At 34.1% G+C, this 16,805-nt stretch overlaps 2 protein-coding genes and 1 long non-coding RNA gene across 3 annotated transcripts; 2 read left to right on the top strand and 1 right to left on the bottom strand.

The window, feature by feature from the left end:
• Positions 1–144: 144 nt before the first annotated feature.
• On the bottom strand, positions 145–893 carry LOC18109419 (wound-responsive protein GWIN3). The gene has a single exon (XM_024590964.2). The coding sequence runs from the start codon at positions 873–875 to the stop codon at positions 267–269; it is 609 nt and encodes a 202-aa protein (XP_024446732.1). The 5' UTR covers positions 876–893; the 3' UTR covers positions 145–266.
• Positions 894–3,906: 3,013 nt separating this feature from the next.
• Positions 3,907–6,791, top strand: LOC112325182 (uncharacterized). The gene is made up of 3 exons (XR_002979243.2): positions 3,907–4,313; positions 4,717–4,988; positions 5,095–6,791. It is a non-coding gene; the product is annotated as an uncharacterized LOC112325182 (long non-coding RNA).
• Positions 6,792–11,721: 4,930 nt separating this feature from the next.
• On the top strand, positions 11,722–16,184 carry LOC7498144 (sorting nexin 2B). The gene is made up of 5 exons (XM_002325635.4): positions 11,722–13,001; positions 13,091–13,300; positions 13,521–13,781; positions 15,081–15,167; positions 15,742–16,184. Exons 1-5 carry the CDS (start codon positions 11,925–11,927, stop codon positions 15,820–15,822), a joined length of 1,716 nt encoding a protein of 571 aa, XP_002325671.2. The 5' UTR covers positions 11,722–11,924; the 3' UTR covers positions 15,823–16,184.
• Positions 16,185–16,805: the final 621 nt, after the last annotated feature.

Below are 16,805 nucleotides of genomic sequence, written 5' to 3'. Positions count from 1 at the left end.
TTTCATCGAAATTTAAATTTGATGATGATGTATAATGTAATTCTTGAAAAGAAGAAGGTAAGGAATTATCATGCTTTAATGCTGTGAGAGTCAAGGTAATCATCAAGCAACAAACGTAGTATACATATGGAGAGAACGTGAAAATCAAGCAAAAGCCAAAGCGAAAGAGCTTCGTATTTATTCAAGAGTTATTGATGCCCAACACATGACCATAGCAGGCAATCGAGCTCCCTCATTCAGGATTGCAGCACTGATCTATATCATTCTTACATCATTTTATACTCGATTTTAGAAGCTCTATCGGATGGTACAAACACAACAGGAAAAGGGACGGTACTGGGAGCCAAGCGATTGACAACTTTGCCTAGTGGGACGCATGAGCATTCACATATGGGTTCGGAAATTGGACAGTAAGAAAGCTGATACAAATTATTACCACCTTCATACTTGGTGATCTTAAACCGATTCAAACCAGCAACACCTCCTGTGGTCACAACGAATCCTCGCGCTGTTGGCCTCAATTCAATCTTCCACATGGTTGATACGCCCGCCATCCTACATGTGGCTGCATCAAAGTCCACATTAAGATTACTGTCTTCGTGGATGACACTGTCGTTGGATTCTACAACTGGTGAAAATATTACTGGGAGTCCATCGCTCATTGGAGAAAACAGAACATCTGAATTGCATATGATACGGCTGGAAGTGACCGCAAAGTCATTCGAAGCGGCTCCGATGATATAACGATCACCAGTTCTAACCTCATCACCGAAGACATCGATCACTGCTTCAGCATGAACGGCACGAGGAAATATTGAAGTTGCCGTGAAGGCAAAGAGAAGAAAGGAGTGCACTAGAAAGTTAGTCATCTTCATTGTTGAATCTGATAAGTAATAGTTATATCCCAATATTGAGTCTTGTTGTTGATGTGTTCAAAGATTGAACAGAGACCATGAATTTATAGGGAGAAAGGATTTGGATTATTAGTTACAATTAATTAAACGAGTGCCACTTGCTCGACGAAACTACAAATTATTGTCCTCTGACAGAGACTTGTCGGGTAGGTTTGGGCTTTGGAGCTCTTGCCTCTTGGACCACTTGCTTACTTGATTTATCCCACAAAATTGTTTTTCTCGTGCTTATATTAGATTATAAAATCCGACCACTTAAACGTATAGATGATTAGTGATGGGATTTCTAATTTTTTCCATAAAAAATCTAGTCCCTAATTTCTAGTTTTTTAAGGCATGGTTTAGTTAATATTACAGTAAAAAAAAAAAGAATAGTGTTTAGTTAGTTTTTTAAGAAAGAAGAAATTAATAAAGATAGCGCGGAGAGAAACATGTTTGGTTAGAGAAATAAGAACAAAAAAATAAAAAATAAAAAATAAAATTTTCTCTAAGACTGTTTTAAATTAAATTTTTATAATTTCAAAATAAAAAGTATATAGATAACATGTCCCTCTTATCTCAACTAATATTACAAGGTAATGTGGGTATGTGTAAATTTCAAGCTTAAAAAGCTTTCATTTGAGGGATGTGTTAGAGAATAATATAAATCATATCCCGAGACCTCACCTAACAACTTAAGTTATTGGGTTAAATTGGTTCTTTGATATGATATCAGAGTCTTGATGACCAAGCAGTCACAAGTTCGAATCTCACCATTCCTATTTATTTGATAAAAATTAAGTGTAGGATAGTATGAGTCTGTCCAAATTTTAAGTCCAAAGGGCTTTCATTTGAGAGTGTATATTAAAAAATAATATAAATTATATCTTAGAATCTCACCTAATAGCTTAAGCTATTAGGTTGAGATAGTTATTTGATATTTTTATCTCGAAATATTAACCAAACGCTACTGAGAACATAATCTTTTTATTTCAATCCATTTATAATTACAATAAGGTTTTGATTACTCACAAATAATGATTTATTTTTCATTTTAATCTTGCACTTCTAATGATTTTATTCGATTTAATTGATAAGTAAATGTAAAAATATTCATTGCATTGAAGAATATATTTGTGTTACATTGGTGTGATAAAAAGCATATGTTTTTGGGATGAAACAGAATGATTTTGTGCACAAATTATAATTTTTGTTCTTAAAATGGATTAATATTTGAAAACATGTATATTTCACGGGTTCCCACAAGTATAGGTTTGACTAGTTGTAGGTTTACTTTTGTGGCCATGCTAATTTTTGTTCTTAGAAATTTGCGTGGTCCTGGATTTCTCGTTTTGTCTTCCATATTCATTGAATGTCTCCAATTTGTTTCGTATTTCCATATTTGCGACTTTCCTACTTGAATTGCAGTAATGATTCTCTTTAAAATATTTTTTATTTAAAAATATATTAAAACAATTATTTTTAACATCAATACATTAAAATAATAAAAAAATATAAAAAATAATTTTAAATTAAAAAAAAAACAATTTCAACCATATTAATTAATCTTTCAATGAATTTGTCCTATATAAATAATTACATGTACAACCTGTTAGACAAAACCATAAATTATTGCCCCATGCCTCATGCGCCGACCACTTGTTTTGTCCTATAGTGTATAAGATTCGATTAATTAAAGCATGGATGGCTGCATGTTCGTCATGTGTCTTTTAAACTTATTGTTTTAAATCTTGTATTTGACAATCTTGGCTGCTCGACAATCGTGGCTGCTCGAGAGATTGATAAACATATATGATGCATAGTTTTCAGATCTGGTCTGATAGCTTGCCCGATCTAAGATTTGAGTTCTGAGTTTTGATAGAGTTATTAAATCACTCGGGTCAATTTTTTTTTTTAAATCAAAACGATGTTGTTTTAGTAAATAAAAACAAAAATCAAGGGATTGTAACCAGGTTTTTGACCGGGTCAATTGGGTCATAGCGAGATTTTTCTTCATCTATTTTTTCTTCAACTTGATCCGGTTTCAACCCCGAATCGGTCAGGTTCAGGATCGACCCACCAGACTGGATCGGGTTTCAAATATATGATATCATGCGCAGACAGAATTGAACAAAATCCACACAAATAGTTTTTCTATGCCGACTCCATAAATAATCTCAATTAAAACTAATAATAATAAAACCATTGAAGCTTATTATGAAAAGGTTATTGCTAAACTCATTGTAAAAATACTGCTCATCTTTAAAAATAATTATTGTAACCTTTTCAAGTCGATATTAATAATTAATATAATAGGAAAATATATTTGTTAATTTAGCTGCATCCTACTCTAAATTGTCTCATCTCCCTCTTAGATTTCAAGTCAAGAAATTTGTCTTCTAGTCCATGAGGCAATGTTGTGATGAGAGGCCTATCCAGTGCGGAAAGACTTGGTTCGTAAAAGATACCAACGAGAAATTTCAATTATGGAAACAATAATGGAATGTAGGTCCGGAAAAAAAAATATTAATATATTTTTAAGCAATGAGAAATATATATATATTTTTAAAATAAACTCAATTTAATTTTTTAAAATATTAAAACAATGATTTATCGAATCAATCCAACTTGGTTCAATCATTTTATTTTTTAAAATTATCTTTTATTTAGCAATATAATAATAAAAATAGATATTTATAGAAAATTCATCCAGTAGTTTTTTTAAAATCAAATATGAAAGGCTGTAAATTTTTTTTTTGTAAAATAAAAAAAAAACAACATTAATCTTATTCAAAAACTAATTAAAATTTTAACCGTATTTCTAAGAAAAAAATAACCTAAATGTATTCTAAATTAATTTAAAAAATTAATAATAGCCTCAAAAGGTCCAGTATGTATGACCCAGTAAAAACAAGGCCCAACTTGTGGGCCTATCATAGCATGGAGGCCTAAAACTTGGCCTTATTTTTTTAAAGTTTCAATATGGGTGGAAGAAGTTAAAAAAAACAAAAACAAAAAAAACAGAGCATGTTTGTTTATAAAAATAAAAATTTTTTATAAAATTTTTAAAATACAAAAATAAACAGCAGCTGAAACATTTTGATTTTACAATTGATTGTATGATCAGTTAAAGAAGGCAGTAGTGAAATTGGGTTTTGTTTTTTTTTTGTTGAGGAGATTGAAGATTTTTATTATTTTATTGATGTTTGGTTGATTCGAGAACGACAAAAGTAAATGGGGCTTTGTTTTTTATTGGAAAGATTGAAGCTTTTTATTGTTTGGTTGATTTCAAGAAGATAGTTCTGATTTTTTTAAGGCAGCAATTGCTAGACTTGAAGCATTGGAGAATGATTATACAGGGATGGAAACAGTAGAAGCTGTTCTTGATGTCATATGAGGCTTCTCTTGATGATGACGATGGTGGTATTAGACTCTCACTCATTCCATTCCTCTTTTTTTTCCTGCTTTGAAAATGACTTGTTGCATCTGCAATTTATATGCCTTGCTTTGCATATTTTCAAGTTAAAGAGATGTCCTTTGATAAATTGAAGGTTTGGAGATGTTTGCTGTGTATATGACATGCTTATGCCTGCCTCGATTATTTTATCTTTTGTAAGATTCTATTTAGTTAGAAAGCTTGAATCTATTAGACACCACATGAGCAACATGCCATTTTGCTAGTAGCAAAAACCTGCAACGGAATGATTTGTAAATACAACAGAATGAATCATTTATTATTATTGCTTTGTCCTTTTTTTCCTTAATTAGTTCTTGTAAAGGCTCTCTTCCCTTATCCTTTTCTTATTCCTTCTCTAAAATCTTACAGAATCCATGAATCTCTGGATTCGGGCAAACAAAGACATTTATTTCTAATGATTGACTCGAGAAACTGTAAATACATCATCAACTGAGAAGACTAGATTCCATTGCTGGTGAGCCGATGTTGGTGATCTTTAGCACTGAGGCAGATCAAGTGGTGGGGGCTGTACTGACTGCAAATTGCCAACTCCATTCTCAACTAAGAAAGCCATAGCCAGACCCCAATTGAGATGTGAATCTAGGTGACAGTGCAGCAACCAAATCCCTGTTTCAGACCAGGTGAGTCAATGTGAGGTATCATATCTGTGAATCTGTTCTATATTGAAACCAAACTAAATATATTAAATCTTTATGCATAATCTCCTTGTATTACCTGGATTATCAGCCACAAACCGGATGGCTACCCATCCACCAGGAGGGTTTCCAATGGTATTCCTATATGGTGGGTTAATGAGGTTGAACTTTGCTGGATCTGTTTGAGGGTTGAAGTTACCAAAGCCTGACCCTACAACCGCGAAATTGTGTCCATGGAGATGCATTGGGTGGTCCTCAACCGTGACTGTACTGGTATCCTGGAAGACTATTTGTACCTTTGCACCAAATTTCAATTTGTAAAGCTTAGTTGCTTTAACAGGCTGCCATAGTCCTCGGCTGACGTTGCCAGTGTAATCGAATTTTACGGGGGGAACAGGTGGAAAATCTGTCGTAAAGACTCCAGGTTGGCCTTGGTAGTAGGCCTGCATTAAGGAGTTTCTTGTTGGGAGTACAAAAGACACATTATTTATGCTAGCGGCGAAACGAGTTCCATTTGGACCTTGGCAGCGGGGGCTATTAGGATTGGTGCAGTTGATGAGTCCGAACCCCACTGTGAAAAACAGGTTTTCATCAATCTGAAGAGGGACATTAACCTTGGAAGGGCTCCTTAGACTGGAAGTGAAGGCAATTGCACTGTTTGTGTCATTAAAGCCTGGCAGTTGTGGGAAGATAGGTGTTGAGGACTTCCCTTTGTTGGAATTGCAAGGAGCAGATTTGTATTCAAGGATTGCAGTTGTAGTTGTATTGTCAAAAGGTGCATTGGCTGAGTTATAGGCATGAGCTGCCATGTAGTAGTGACCTGGTGTTTGATCAGCAGTGAGAAGGACATTGGTTGTCTGACCAGGAGCTATCATAATGAATGAGGTTGCGAAAGGCATGGTGCAGGCAGCATCAACAGCAACTACTGTCAGTATATGGTTGGCCACTGCAAAGAAGAGTTCTTGGTTCATGGCAGAATTTATGACCCTTAGGAGGATTGTTTCGCCAGGATCCACAGGAAATCTCACAGTTTCTACATTGTCAAAACCACAACAGATGTGATATCATGGTCAATGGTTAGTGAAAGTTTAGTTTGCAATTGAGCTGAATAAGTGCTAAAGCAAAAGCAAGAATAACTGGCAAACCTTGCTTGGAGCATCTGTAGAGGTCGCCGGGTTGGCCATTGATGGTATAAGCATCAGACACATTTGGTGCTGCACCTGTGAAATCTGCCAGCCTCAAAACATCCATGGGGTTCCTGACCCACCACTCCCCTGTTACTCAAAAACATAATCAGTTTGTCAGTTATGCAACCATTAATGGTTAGAAGACTATGAATTGAAAATGAGAAATTGGTCACCAAGAAGAATGGGAATTTCTCTTATGGGCATTGGGAATGAATATGGGGAACCCAATTTAGGATGAATGATTAGAGCACCATAAACAGTGGCTCTAAGCCATCTGCTATGAGCATGCCACCACAAAGTCCCCTCTTGATTTTCAATTGTGAACCGGTAGGTATAACTCCTTCCTGGTTGGATAGGGCATTGTGTCACGCGATCAGGTCCATCTGCCCATGGATTTCGCAGCTGTCGGACTCCATGCCTGATAAATTCAGACACAACAATTGAACAGGAGTTGAAACATGCATGTATGTGTATGCAATTCTCTCTTTTCTCTTCTTGATTGTTTTACGCTCATACAACATGTTTCATAATTACCAGTGGAGGGTAACATTGTATCTAGCATTATTTATTGCCTTGATCACAAGAGTATCACCGTCACGCACTTCCAGTGTTGGCCCTGGAAATAGTCCATTAACTGTAATTGTATTATGAGTTCTGCACAGCCTCCTCACTGGCTTAGCTTGAATCTGTTTCAATCCACACAAAAAAGAAAAAGAAGTTACTTCTATGCTTCATTCTCACACACACAACAGAACGAAGATAGTAATGAAGACAACACATACAACAAACTCATGGTAGTGAGTTTCTGGTTCAGAGGAAGATGCTTGGAAACTGATGATTACAAAAATGCTAAGAAGGAGGCAACAATATAATTGCTTTACAGTCAAGTTATGAGTCTCCATTGCTTTCTTAGCCTTGGTTGTGTAAAAATCTTGAATGTGTTAGATATAGCCCAGGAAGACCATTTATTTATACTAGTAGGATAAAGCGGGAAAGGACAGGACATGGACTTTCTTTCTATCGTTCTTTCTCCTTAGAAGTTTTTGGGCAGTTTAGTCAAAACCATAAAGGATATTTGGTGCACCCACTCGCCCTGTCAATCTTTTGATGAACCAAATGAAGAGTCTGCACTCTGCACTGAAAGGACTGAGTCACTGAGGCACCAATCATATGATCTTGCTGCTGGGCAGTTGCACCTCTTATTCTATGGTATTTTGGAGACCTCTCTTAAATCCTCAATATCTTGATTATTTTTTAGCTTAGTGGTGGATTAACTTGTTTCATATATATATATATATATATATATTATGCAAATGATTAGAATTTGAATCCTTCTTTTTCTTGTTTTTATTAGTGGTTATATGATTTTTTCGGATGAGTTTACGCGTACTAAGATTAGGTTTAACTCGTTGATTAGTCAAAGATAGTGTGATCACATTGTTATTATGGTAATGATTGTTTTTTACTTGGAAATGTATAAAAATAATACATTTTTATTTTTTTAAAATTTATTTTTGATATCAACACATGAAAACGATTTAAAAATACTAAAAAAAATTAATATGAAATAAAATAAATTTATTTTTTTTGAAAAGTGCGGCATAACCGTGGAAACAAACATAACTAAGTAGATAGACGATTAAAAATTTAGATTAAAAATTTAGATTGGTAGTCATAATTATTAAATCTAAATCTAAATCACGGATTGGGTTGATTAGGTTAATTCATGTAAATGATTTTTTTAAATTTACTTTAAGATAAAACAATAGTAAATTAAAATAACATATACATTTTAGTATTAGAGAAGATGAATGGTTAGCTCAACCATTATCACCCTAATTTGACCGATCATTTTTCCTGCTAGTAAGTGAAATAGAAGATCAAATTGTTCACTCTCAAGATCAACATCTAGTGTTGATATTTGTTGATTAGATTTTGAAATTTGGAGGACCTAATTACAGTTGGGGTGAGGTTGGATTTTGGTTAGGGTTTGGTTGAACGAGGAGAAGTAATGATGTGTGTTTTCTGTTATCAGTCCAAAGTCCATGGGCTTGTCAATGTTAATTATAATTTAAGGAAGAAGACAACGCTGAGTCTTGAGTCACGACTCGTGAGCTCCATCATCTTCAATGGAGGTCTTTCGACTCATTCTATTTTACATCCTAAACACGATGTAGACAAGAAAAGAGGAAAGATGGTCAAACAATATGAATGATGATAAGAATGGATTTCTTGAGATTTAGCGTTTAATTCATGGATGAGACTATTCAACTCGATCAAAGACCCCAAAACATTGCTCCAAGGTTTTCTTTTTAAAAAAATAATAATAACAAAACATAGTTTCAAAAAATTTTAAATTCAAAGTAACTCTCAGTCAAGTTTCAGGTCTATTTGGAGTTGCGGTCCAAATAAAAATTGATTAAATTTTATTTTTTATTTAAAATTATTTTTTTATATATTTTTAGATTTTTTTAATGTATTAATGTTAAAAATAATTTTTTTTAAAATAAAATTATTTATATTACATCAAAAAAACCATCTCAACCTCAGAACTTAAACTATTAGGTGAGACTGCAAAAATAGTTTTACATTACTCTTTAACAGATCCTCTCAAGTGAAAGCTCTTTAGACTTAAAATTTATACGAATTCACATTATTTTATACTTAATTTCTATCAAATAAAATAGAAATTGTAAGATTCGAACTCGTGATTGTTTGGTCAATAAGATTCTAATATCATGTATTAATTCAACCCAAGCTTATGATCTTATCTAATAGTTTAAATTTTTAATTTAAGATAATTTATTAACATGATATCAGAATCTTGTTAACTAAACGATTAAAAATTCAAATCTCACTATTTAAATTCTATTTTATAAAAATTAAACATAACATAAAATAAATTTTTCCAGCGTGTTGTAGCAAGGGAGTCCAAAAATTTCATTTAATTTGCCAGAAACTGCGTCTTCTTATCTGGAGTCAAGACTTGCAGAAATGCATCAACACCCGAAGTGAAGCTTGCTAACTGACCAAACCTTCATTAATGGATTTTTTTAAAAAAACAAAAAGCTTCACCAACACATCCCATGATTTTGCCTATAATTCTTATAACAAAAAAACCCACGAACATAAAGGAGTATGTGATACATTTTGTAAGAACTGGGAATTTCTTTAAAGCATACAAATTACTGACTAATAGTTGTGAGGAAGAAAAAAAGTCACAAATCCATATCCATTATTCACCAAACGAAGAAACAAAAATCTTTCGGATGTTTACTAGCATTGTGCGGAAATAACACTCAATCGCTAGTTCAATAAAAATTGAGAGGAATTTTGAGAAATGTAGTTTAATTGGTCAGGTTCTAAGTTTGCTCTCTAGAGATTACTAGTTCGAATGCCACAAACCTTAAGATCACTGAAGACTTACTTGGTCGTTAATTTTAAAGTCTTAGGAAATTAGTCGAGGTGTGTGTAGTTAGCCCAGACATCCACAATTACAAAAAAAAAAATAAAAAAAAAAGTTGGGAGGAAGAGAAACAGTAACATACTTGAGAAAATATTGCATTAGAGCCTCCACAAAATCATCACCATTGCCCTTTCCATGTAAGCTCTTCCTCCTCTCAGTTTCAAGAATTGCCTAGTAAAGGCACCTAATAAAATCATTACTGGTGTCTGCTTGTAATTTTTTCACAAAGGCTGATGTAGTTGATATACAGGAATCAAAATACATATCCAATTTGCAAAAATCAAAATCTCCATAAATATTATTTCCATAGATTTATAAACTAAAAATATTTAAAAAAACAATTGATATTATAATGTGAACAAATTTAAGTATGATAAAAATTGTTTTTTAGAGAATATTTTACTTGAAAGTGTATTAAAATAATATTGAGTTTGTTTTTTTTTTAAATTTACTTAGAAATATATTAAAATATTTTTTTTATTTTTAAAATTTTATTTTTTGTATTATCACATAAAAATAATACTAAAAAAATTAAAAACATTAATGAAAACATATCTCGAAATATCTCTCCCCCTCCCCCTCCCCCTCCATCTCTCTCTCATAATATTTAAAAAAATGATTACGATTGCTTTTTAAAATAATTTTTACTTGAAAATATATTAAAATAATATTTTTAACATCAACGCATCAAAATAATTTAAAAATAAAAAAAATAATTTTTTTTAAAAAGTTAATTCTTTTTAAAATACTGAAACAAAAGTTTCGGTCTCTCTTCTCTATGGGAAGTGGCTGCCTTATTGGCTACTGTTTGGGGTGGAGAAGAATTGGAGTGTTTGGGTACGGGAGCGGGAATGGGATTGGGAGGAGATTAAACTGGGATTAAGATAACACTAAACCCGGCTAGACTGGGCTTTGTATTGTTCAAAAGTTCAAAACCCAAAATTCATCCCTGGGCCGACGACCCATGATCCGCTACATTGAATGACAAATCGTTTGATTCAGAGAAGCAATTCAAACTCCGATTCCATCAGATGACAAGTCGTTTATCTGGTTATTTGGCCCTTCCATCGATATCCTTTGATATATTTGTACTTATTTTGTGCAGTAAAATAGAGCCATCGTGGAGAGTATTTGATTTCTTTTTATTAGAAAAATTATGTTTGGTTGCAGAAGGAAAGAGGGACCTAATTGAAAAATGTTTGTTACTTGAGAGATGAAATTGAAAGAAATTACTACTTTGATATGAAATTAAGTCGGGTCCTTTTGTTTTTTCATATGGTTTTTTGAGGTTACAAACCAATACATATTAACTTCTTTTAATGTAAAAAAATATGTGAAAGAAGAAATAAAAGTATTTTTTTAATAAAAAATAAATTAAGTAATTAAATTTAAAATATCATAAATCTTATATAATCCATCAGATAGCCACTAACCCAACATACCAATATAATATATATGATAAATTAAATTTCATTTTCATATAGCATAAAAGCTTAAGTTTTTTTTATTAATTTTAGTTAACTATTAACATGCTTACATGTGGTATTACAAATTCTTTATTTATCCAATGTAAAACTAAAATTATTGTGGCTATTTAATATATTAAATTTCATATTATTACTTCTCAAATTTAAAAACATTATAACTTATTATAGCCAATTTAATTTTTTTATTTAAAATAATTTTTTAATATATTTTTAGATGATTTTGATACACTGATGTTATAAAATAATTTTTTAAAAAATATTATTTTAATATATTTTAAAATAAAAAATATTTAAAAAAATAATTACTACCACAATTTAAACAAGTTATTATAGTATCTTCTATTAATCAAAACAAATCTCAATAATCTATTAGATTCCATTAAATGGATTCTATTAAATGGACTAAATTAACATTTTAAAAAAACTAATATTTCAAGCTACAAGGGCCAAAATGAACAATTGAAACTACTAAAATTTACGTGTTTTCAACCAATCAACTGTTGCCATGTAATCTCCCAACCAATCAAATCCATCTCTTATGTCATCAAACCAAACAAAACCAAAGTACCATACTTTGATTTCTTCTATACACATTCCAAACAAGCCTCCCACTCCATATCCTCTCTCAATTAATATCCACGTGTCCTTCATGCTTTCCTTCTCCCCTGTCCGGTAACCCTACCCCACTCCCATCCATGAATTAAACTCTCGGTATCAGCCAGAGCTGTGATCCTCTGCCGGCGTTTCCTTTCTTCTCATCAATCAATCAATAAAAAAAATCATGATGGGATCAGATAATAATCAGAGCTTTCAAGACGATAAAGAAGAAATGGAATCTCTCACTCTCGACGATCCGTTATCATCCACCACTAACAGCAACTACATGTCTTTCGCCGATTACCGATCCGCCACGTCATCACTCTCCGCCACTCACCAACTCAACCACCCTTTCTCCCCTACGGATTCCGATCCTCTCCTATCTCCACCTCCTCCGCCGTACTCTGCGACGGAATCCGGCTCGTACATCGAACCGCCGGCGTACGCAGATGTTGTTTTCAGTCCGTTTGATGAGACTTCGGTGAATGAAATCAACGGTGTGGATAGAAATCACAGTTTGAACAGATCCTCGTCGAGTGATTCGTCGCAGTCGTTCTCGATTTCGCGATCGCTTTCAACGGCGTCGAATTCGTCCTCGGATTTCATGAAAATTACGGTTTCTAACCCTCAGAAAGAGCAGGAGGCGGCGAATTCGCTTGTTCCAGGAGGTAATACTTATGTTACGTATTTAATTACTACGCGAACGAATCTTCCTGATTTTGATAGAACCGAATTCAGTGTAAGGCGTCGTTTTAGAGATGTTGTTACGTTGTCGGACCGGTTAGCGGAGAGTTATCGGGGGTTTTTTATTCCACCGCGGCCGGATAAGAATGTGGTGGAGAGTCAGGTGATGCAGAAGCAGGAATTTGTGGAGCAAAGGAGAATTGCATTGGAGAAGTATTTGAGGAGATTGGTTGCGCATCCTGTGATTAAGAAGAGTGATGAGTTGAAAGTGTTTTTATCGGTACAAGGGAGGTTGCCGTTGGCTACGAGTACGGATGTGGCATCTAGAATGCTTGATGGAGCGGTGAATTTGCCGAAACAGTTGTTTGGTGAGAGTGTGGCGGTTGCGCCGAGTGAGGTTGTGCAGCCGGCGAAAGGTGGGAGGGATTTGTTGAGGATTTTTAAGGAGTTGAAGCAGAGTGTTGCGAATGATTGGGGTGGCGTGAAGCCAGCTGTTGTGGAGGAAGATAAGGAGTTTTTGGAGAATAAGGAGAGGATGCAGGACCTTGAACAGCAACTTAGTAATGCTTCACAGCAGGTGGGTTTTGTAATTTTGTGTAATTGGATTGTTGTTTTAATGATGAATGAGTAGTTTGAAACTAAGGGTGATTGTTGTTTTGTTTATAGGCAGAAGGGTTGGTGAAAGCACAGCAAGATATGGGAGAGACAATGGGAGAACTAGGGTTGGCGTTTATTAAGTTGACAAAGTTTGAGAATGAAGAGGCTGTGTTCAATTCGCAGAGAGTGAGGGCTGCTGACATGAAAAATGTCGCGACTGCTGCTGTCAAAGCAAGTAGATTCTACCGGGAATTAAATGCACAGACTGTCAAGCATTTGGTAATTTTAGCTGTTGGCTGCGCCTTTCATTTGTCTAATTAAGTTGAATTGTCCATAAATGTTATGTTTGAATTACCTGTTCTTTAATGGATTCATTTATTGCATATCAAATCTGCAATACTGAAAGCTGTCATATTGGACTTGAGAATTGAAAGTGCTGATGTCTTGAAGGAAACTGTGCTAACTTTTAAGCTGTTTTCTGCTTATGTCTGCCTGACAGGATACCCTCCATGAATACCTTGGGCTGATGCTATCTGTCCATGGTGCATTCTCTGACCGTTCTAGTGCTTTATTGACAGTGCAAACTCTTCTATCAGAATTGTCCTCATTGCATTCTAGGGCTGAAAAACTAGAAGCTGCATCATCAAAAATATTTGGTGGTGACAAGTCAAGGATTCGCAAGATAGATGAGCTAAAAGAAACTATAAGAGCCACCGAGGATGCTAAACATGTTGCTACCAGAGAATATGAGCGGATCAAGGTATTGTATCTTGACTTTTCCTATAAAAACCTTGTGAAATGGGACTTGACTTTTTGAATTTGTATGCATGGGAAGCAGTAAACTGCTCAAACTATAGCTTGTTATATCTATTGGGTGACTGGTTGATTCAAAAGATCTTATTAATTTTTCCTCATCTCCCTAGTGGTCTAGTTATTAAGATTGACAACATAAACTATGTCCGAGCTCCTTCCCATGGTCAATCAGACTCTATCCACATGCAAATTTCTCACAGGGCAAATAAAGTTCTACTTGGACACGCAAGTATGCTCACACTAGTACATTAGTAACTAGCACTAAACCGCGTCTCATGTTTCTGAACCTTCAGGCCCCCTTAAAAAGATTGCATCATCACCAAAGTTGAAAAAGAAAGATTCGGGGAAATCAATCTATGGAGTGCATCCCCTGTCTCTTTACATCTAATTCTTGTGTAATTCAGTTCCATGCATCTCAAATAACCATGACCTGCTTTTTAGAATGACAAGAATTAGCCATTCATTATTGCTAAATGCACAAGTTCTGTAGGATTTAATGGAATTTTTTTATTTATCAGCTGGACTAATCTTTAACTGTTCAATGTAATAGTTCGCTGATATTTAAGTGATTAGATGCATGCCTTTCATCTATTGGATGAGAAGGAAAATAGTCAATGTTTTATGATTTGGAGTTAGCCGTTCAATGGAATATTACTTGCTCGCTTTGCTCGTGTAAGCAGATACTCGGCACTCCTTTTTGCTTATGTGATTCACCCATATATATATTGAGATTTAATGTTTGGCAGAGCTTCCACTAAAAGAAGGTTATCAGAGCCTTCTTTTTAGGATTTATGAGGGGAGATAACCAGTTATGCATTTGGCACACGCTAGACAAGGAAAATAAATATCTTGAATTATTTATCTCTGAATGTTTTAGAGGTTGTTGGTATGATGATGTGTTGGCACTAGCAAATAGCCTGTTCGGGTGATTTCTTAATTCCTTTTATTTTCAAGAATTGCTCAATCCCTGTCTCTTCCATTTTATGTTTACTGGAACTTTTTAATGTTATTCAAGTATCATGGCTACATAAGGTTACTACTGTTAAGGCTTGTGAACTGCTTCCAATTGATTATAAGGGGTGAAGTTGAGACAATTTTTCCTTTTCAAGCACTTTGGTTTTTTGCATGGTTGTTAGTTGCTTTGGGAACCAAGGTCGGAAGGCAAATTAAATAAACATGGGAATTCTTCATCTTTGCTTGCTTTGTAATTGTTGTAAATTCATGATTCAAATGTGATCATTTGCAGGAAAATAACAGGAGTGAACTAGAGAGGCTTGACAAAGAAAGGCATGCTGACTTCCTGAACATGTTGAAGGGATTTGTACTTAATCAGGTACCTTTTATATTCCTGGCCCTATTGATGGAGGGTTATCGGAGTTATCTAGGGAGCATATATTTTCTTTTCAAACATGACTTCATGCATTTTTTTCTTAAAAAAATGTTTTAAACTTCGTTTCTGGTCTGAATTTTGGTCTTATACAAGATTGTCTAGGTAACATTTGCAAGATCTGACTGATCAAGACCATGTTGAGTAGTGAATTTTTATGTCTCTTCTGTTTTTCATTGATTGTTTTTACCCATTAGATTTATTTTTCTTTGGGATCCGGTTTAAGAGAATCCAATAAGAGGTGACTATAGAGTTTCTTGATAGGCTATTCTGGAAGTGAATGTTGTTTGTGTTTGAATCTTTGCACGTCCACAAGAGGATTTGGTTTAAGAGGATCCAAATTTCTGTCTGTTTTTGCATTTTTCTTAACCAGGGCTTTCATTTATGACTAGAAGAATTTTTGCATACATTTTCAAGAAAACACGCATCTTACCTACGAAAGTATTCTGTTAGCATTTTGCAATGCCAGTGCAGGTTAGATCTATTTCCCATGTTGATGTGATTGTGACTTAACATACAGGTGGGATATGCTGAGAAAATTGCCAATGTGTGGGCAAAGGTCACAGAGGAGACAAGTGTTTATGTGAAGGAGAGTTCTTGAACGTGCATTTGTACATTCGGATCTTCTGCTCTTATTTTATCTTTTCTTTATATATTGTTATTGCACACCGCTAGGCAATATAGTCTTCACATTCATGAAGACAATAAAGAAAAGGAAGCACATAAAAAGACACCTCCAAGTTGTCTGTTAGAGAGAACTGTTAGGAACTTTTTTTTAAAATTTTTGTTTATTGTAATTTGCATCTAATTACCTGTTTGATTTCTAGATCTTTAAACCGTTAGAGAGAATAGTTAACACACCCTTTTAAACTTTCTTTGGTATTTGACGTTGTAATTTGCTGCTTGCTTGTTTTGTTTCCAGAGATTTTAACTGAGATGCTGATTTTGCACGCCTTTTTATTCTCTTTGGTGTATATGTTCATACATGTGCGGTGCCGGACTAAGTGTTATTAGATGGGTAATTTTCAAGTAAAATGCTAGAGACTCAAGCTCAAGTTTTGACCCTTTTGCTTTTGATGACTGCTAGTGATAGTTGTGCCCAGTGTTACTTGGTGGGTTAACTTGGCATGGTGATTCTTTGATCCGGGATTTGGCATGGGTGGGTTTCATGTTGAACAGGAGGGAGTTGATCTAGTCAAATATAGTCGATTCATGATTTGGTTAAAACCTAGGTGAGAATTAGTTTGACCTTTTTTCAAAAATTAAATCTTGAACCGATGTTGTTGATATGCATTGATTTTTATTAATTTGGGTTTACCCATTTAATCTAGATTTTTCTAGTCATGAGAAAATACAAGCAAGGGCAGATATCTCGTCTGTTTTCTTTGTGCTAGTTTCTTATGTTATGAGCTTTGCATTTGTATTATTTGTATTGTTTAAATATATATTTAACATTTTTTACTATTTTCTTTTAATTGATTCAGTTGTTAATAGTTAATAAAATACAAATCCTATATATATATTTATTACATGAACAACCTAAAAATAATCTTTGAGAATTTTGTTACTTTTTTACAAGGAAGG

This window comes from Populus trichocarpa, chromosome 19 (genome assembly GCF_000002775.5).
Source record: "Populus trichocarpa isolate Nisqually-1 chromosome 19, P.trichocarpa_v4.1, whole genome shotgun sequence".
Taxonomy (NCBI): domain Eukaryota; kingdom Viridiplantae; phylum Streptophyta; class Magnoliopsida; order Malpighiales; family Salicaceae; genus Populus; species Populus trichocarpa.
This window is presented reverse-complemented; position numbering and strand designations above follow the sequence as displayed.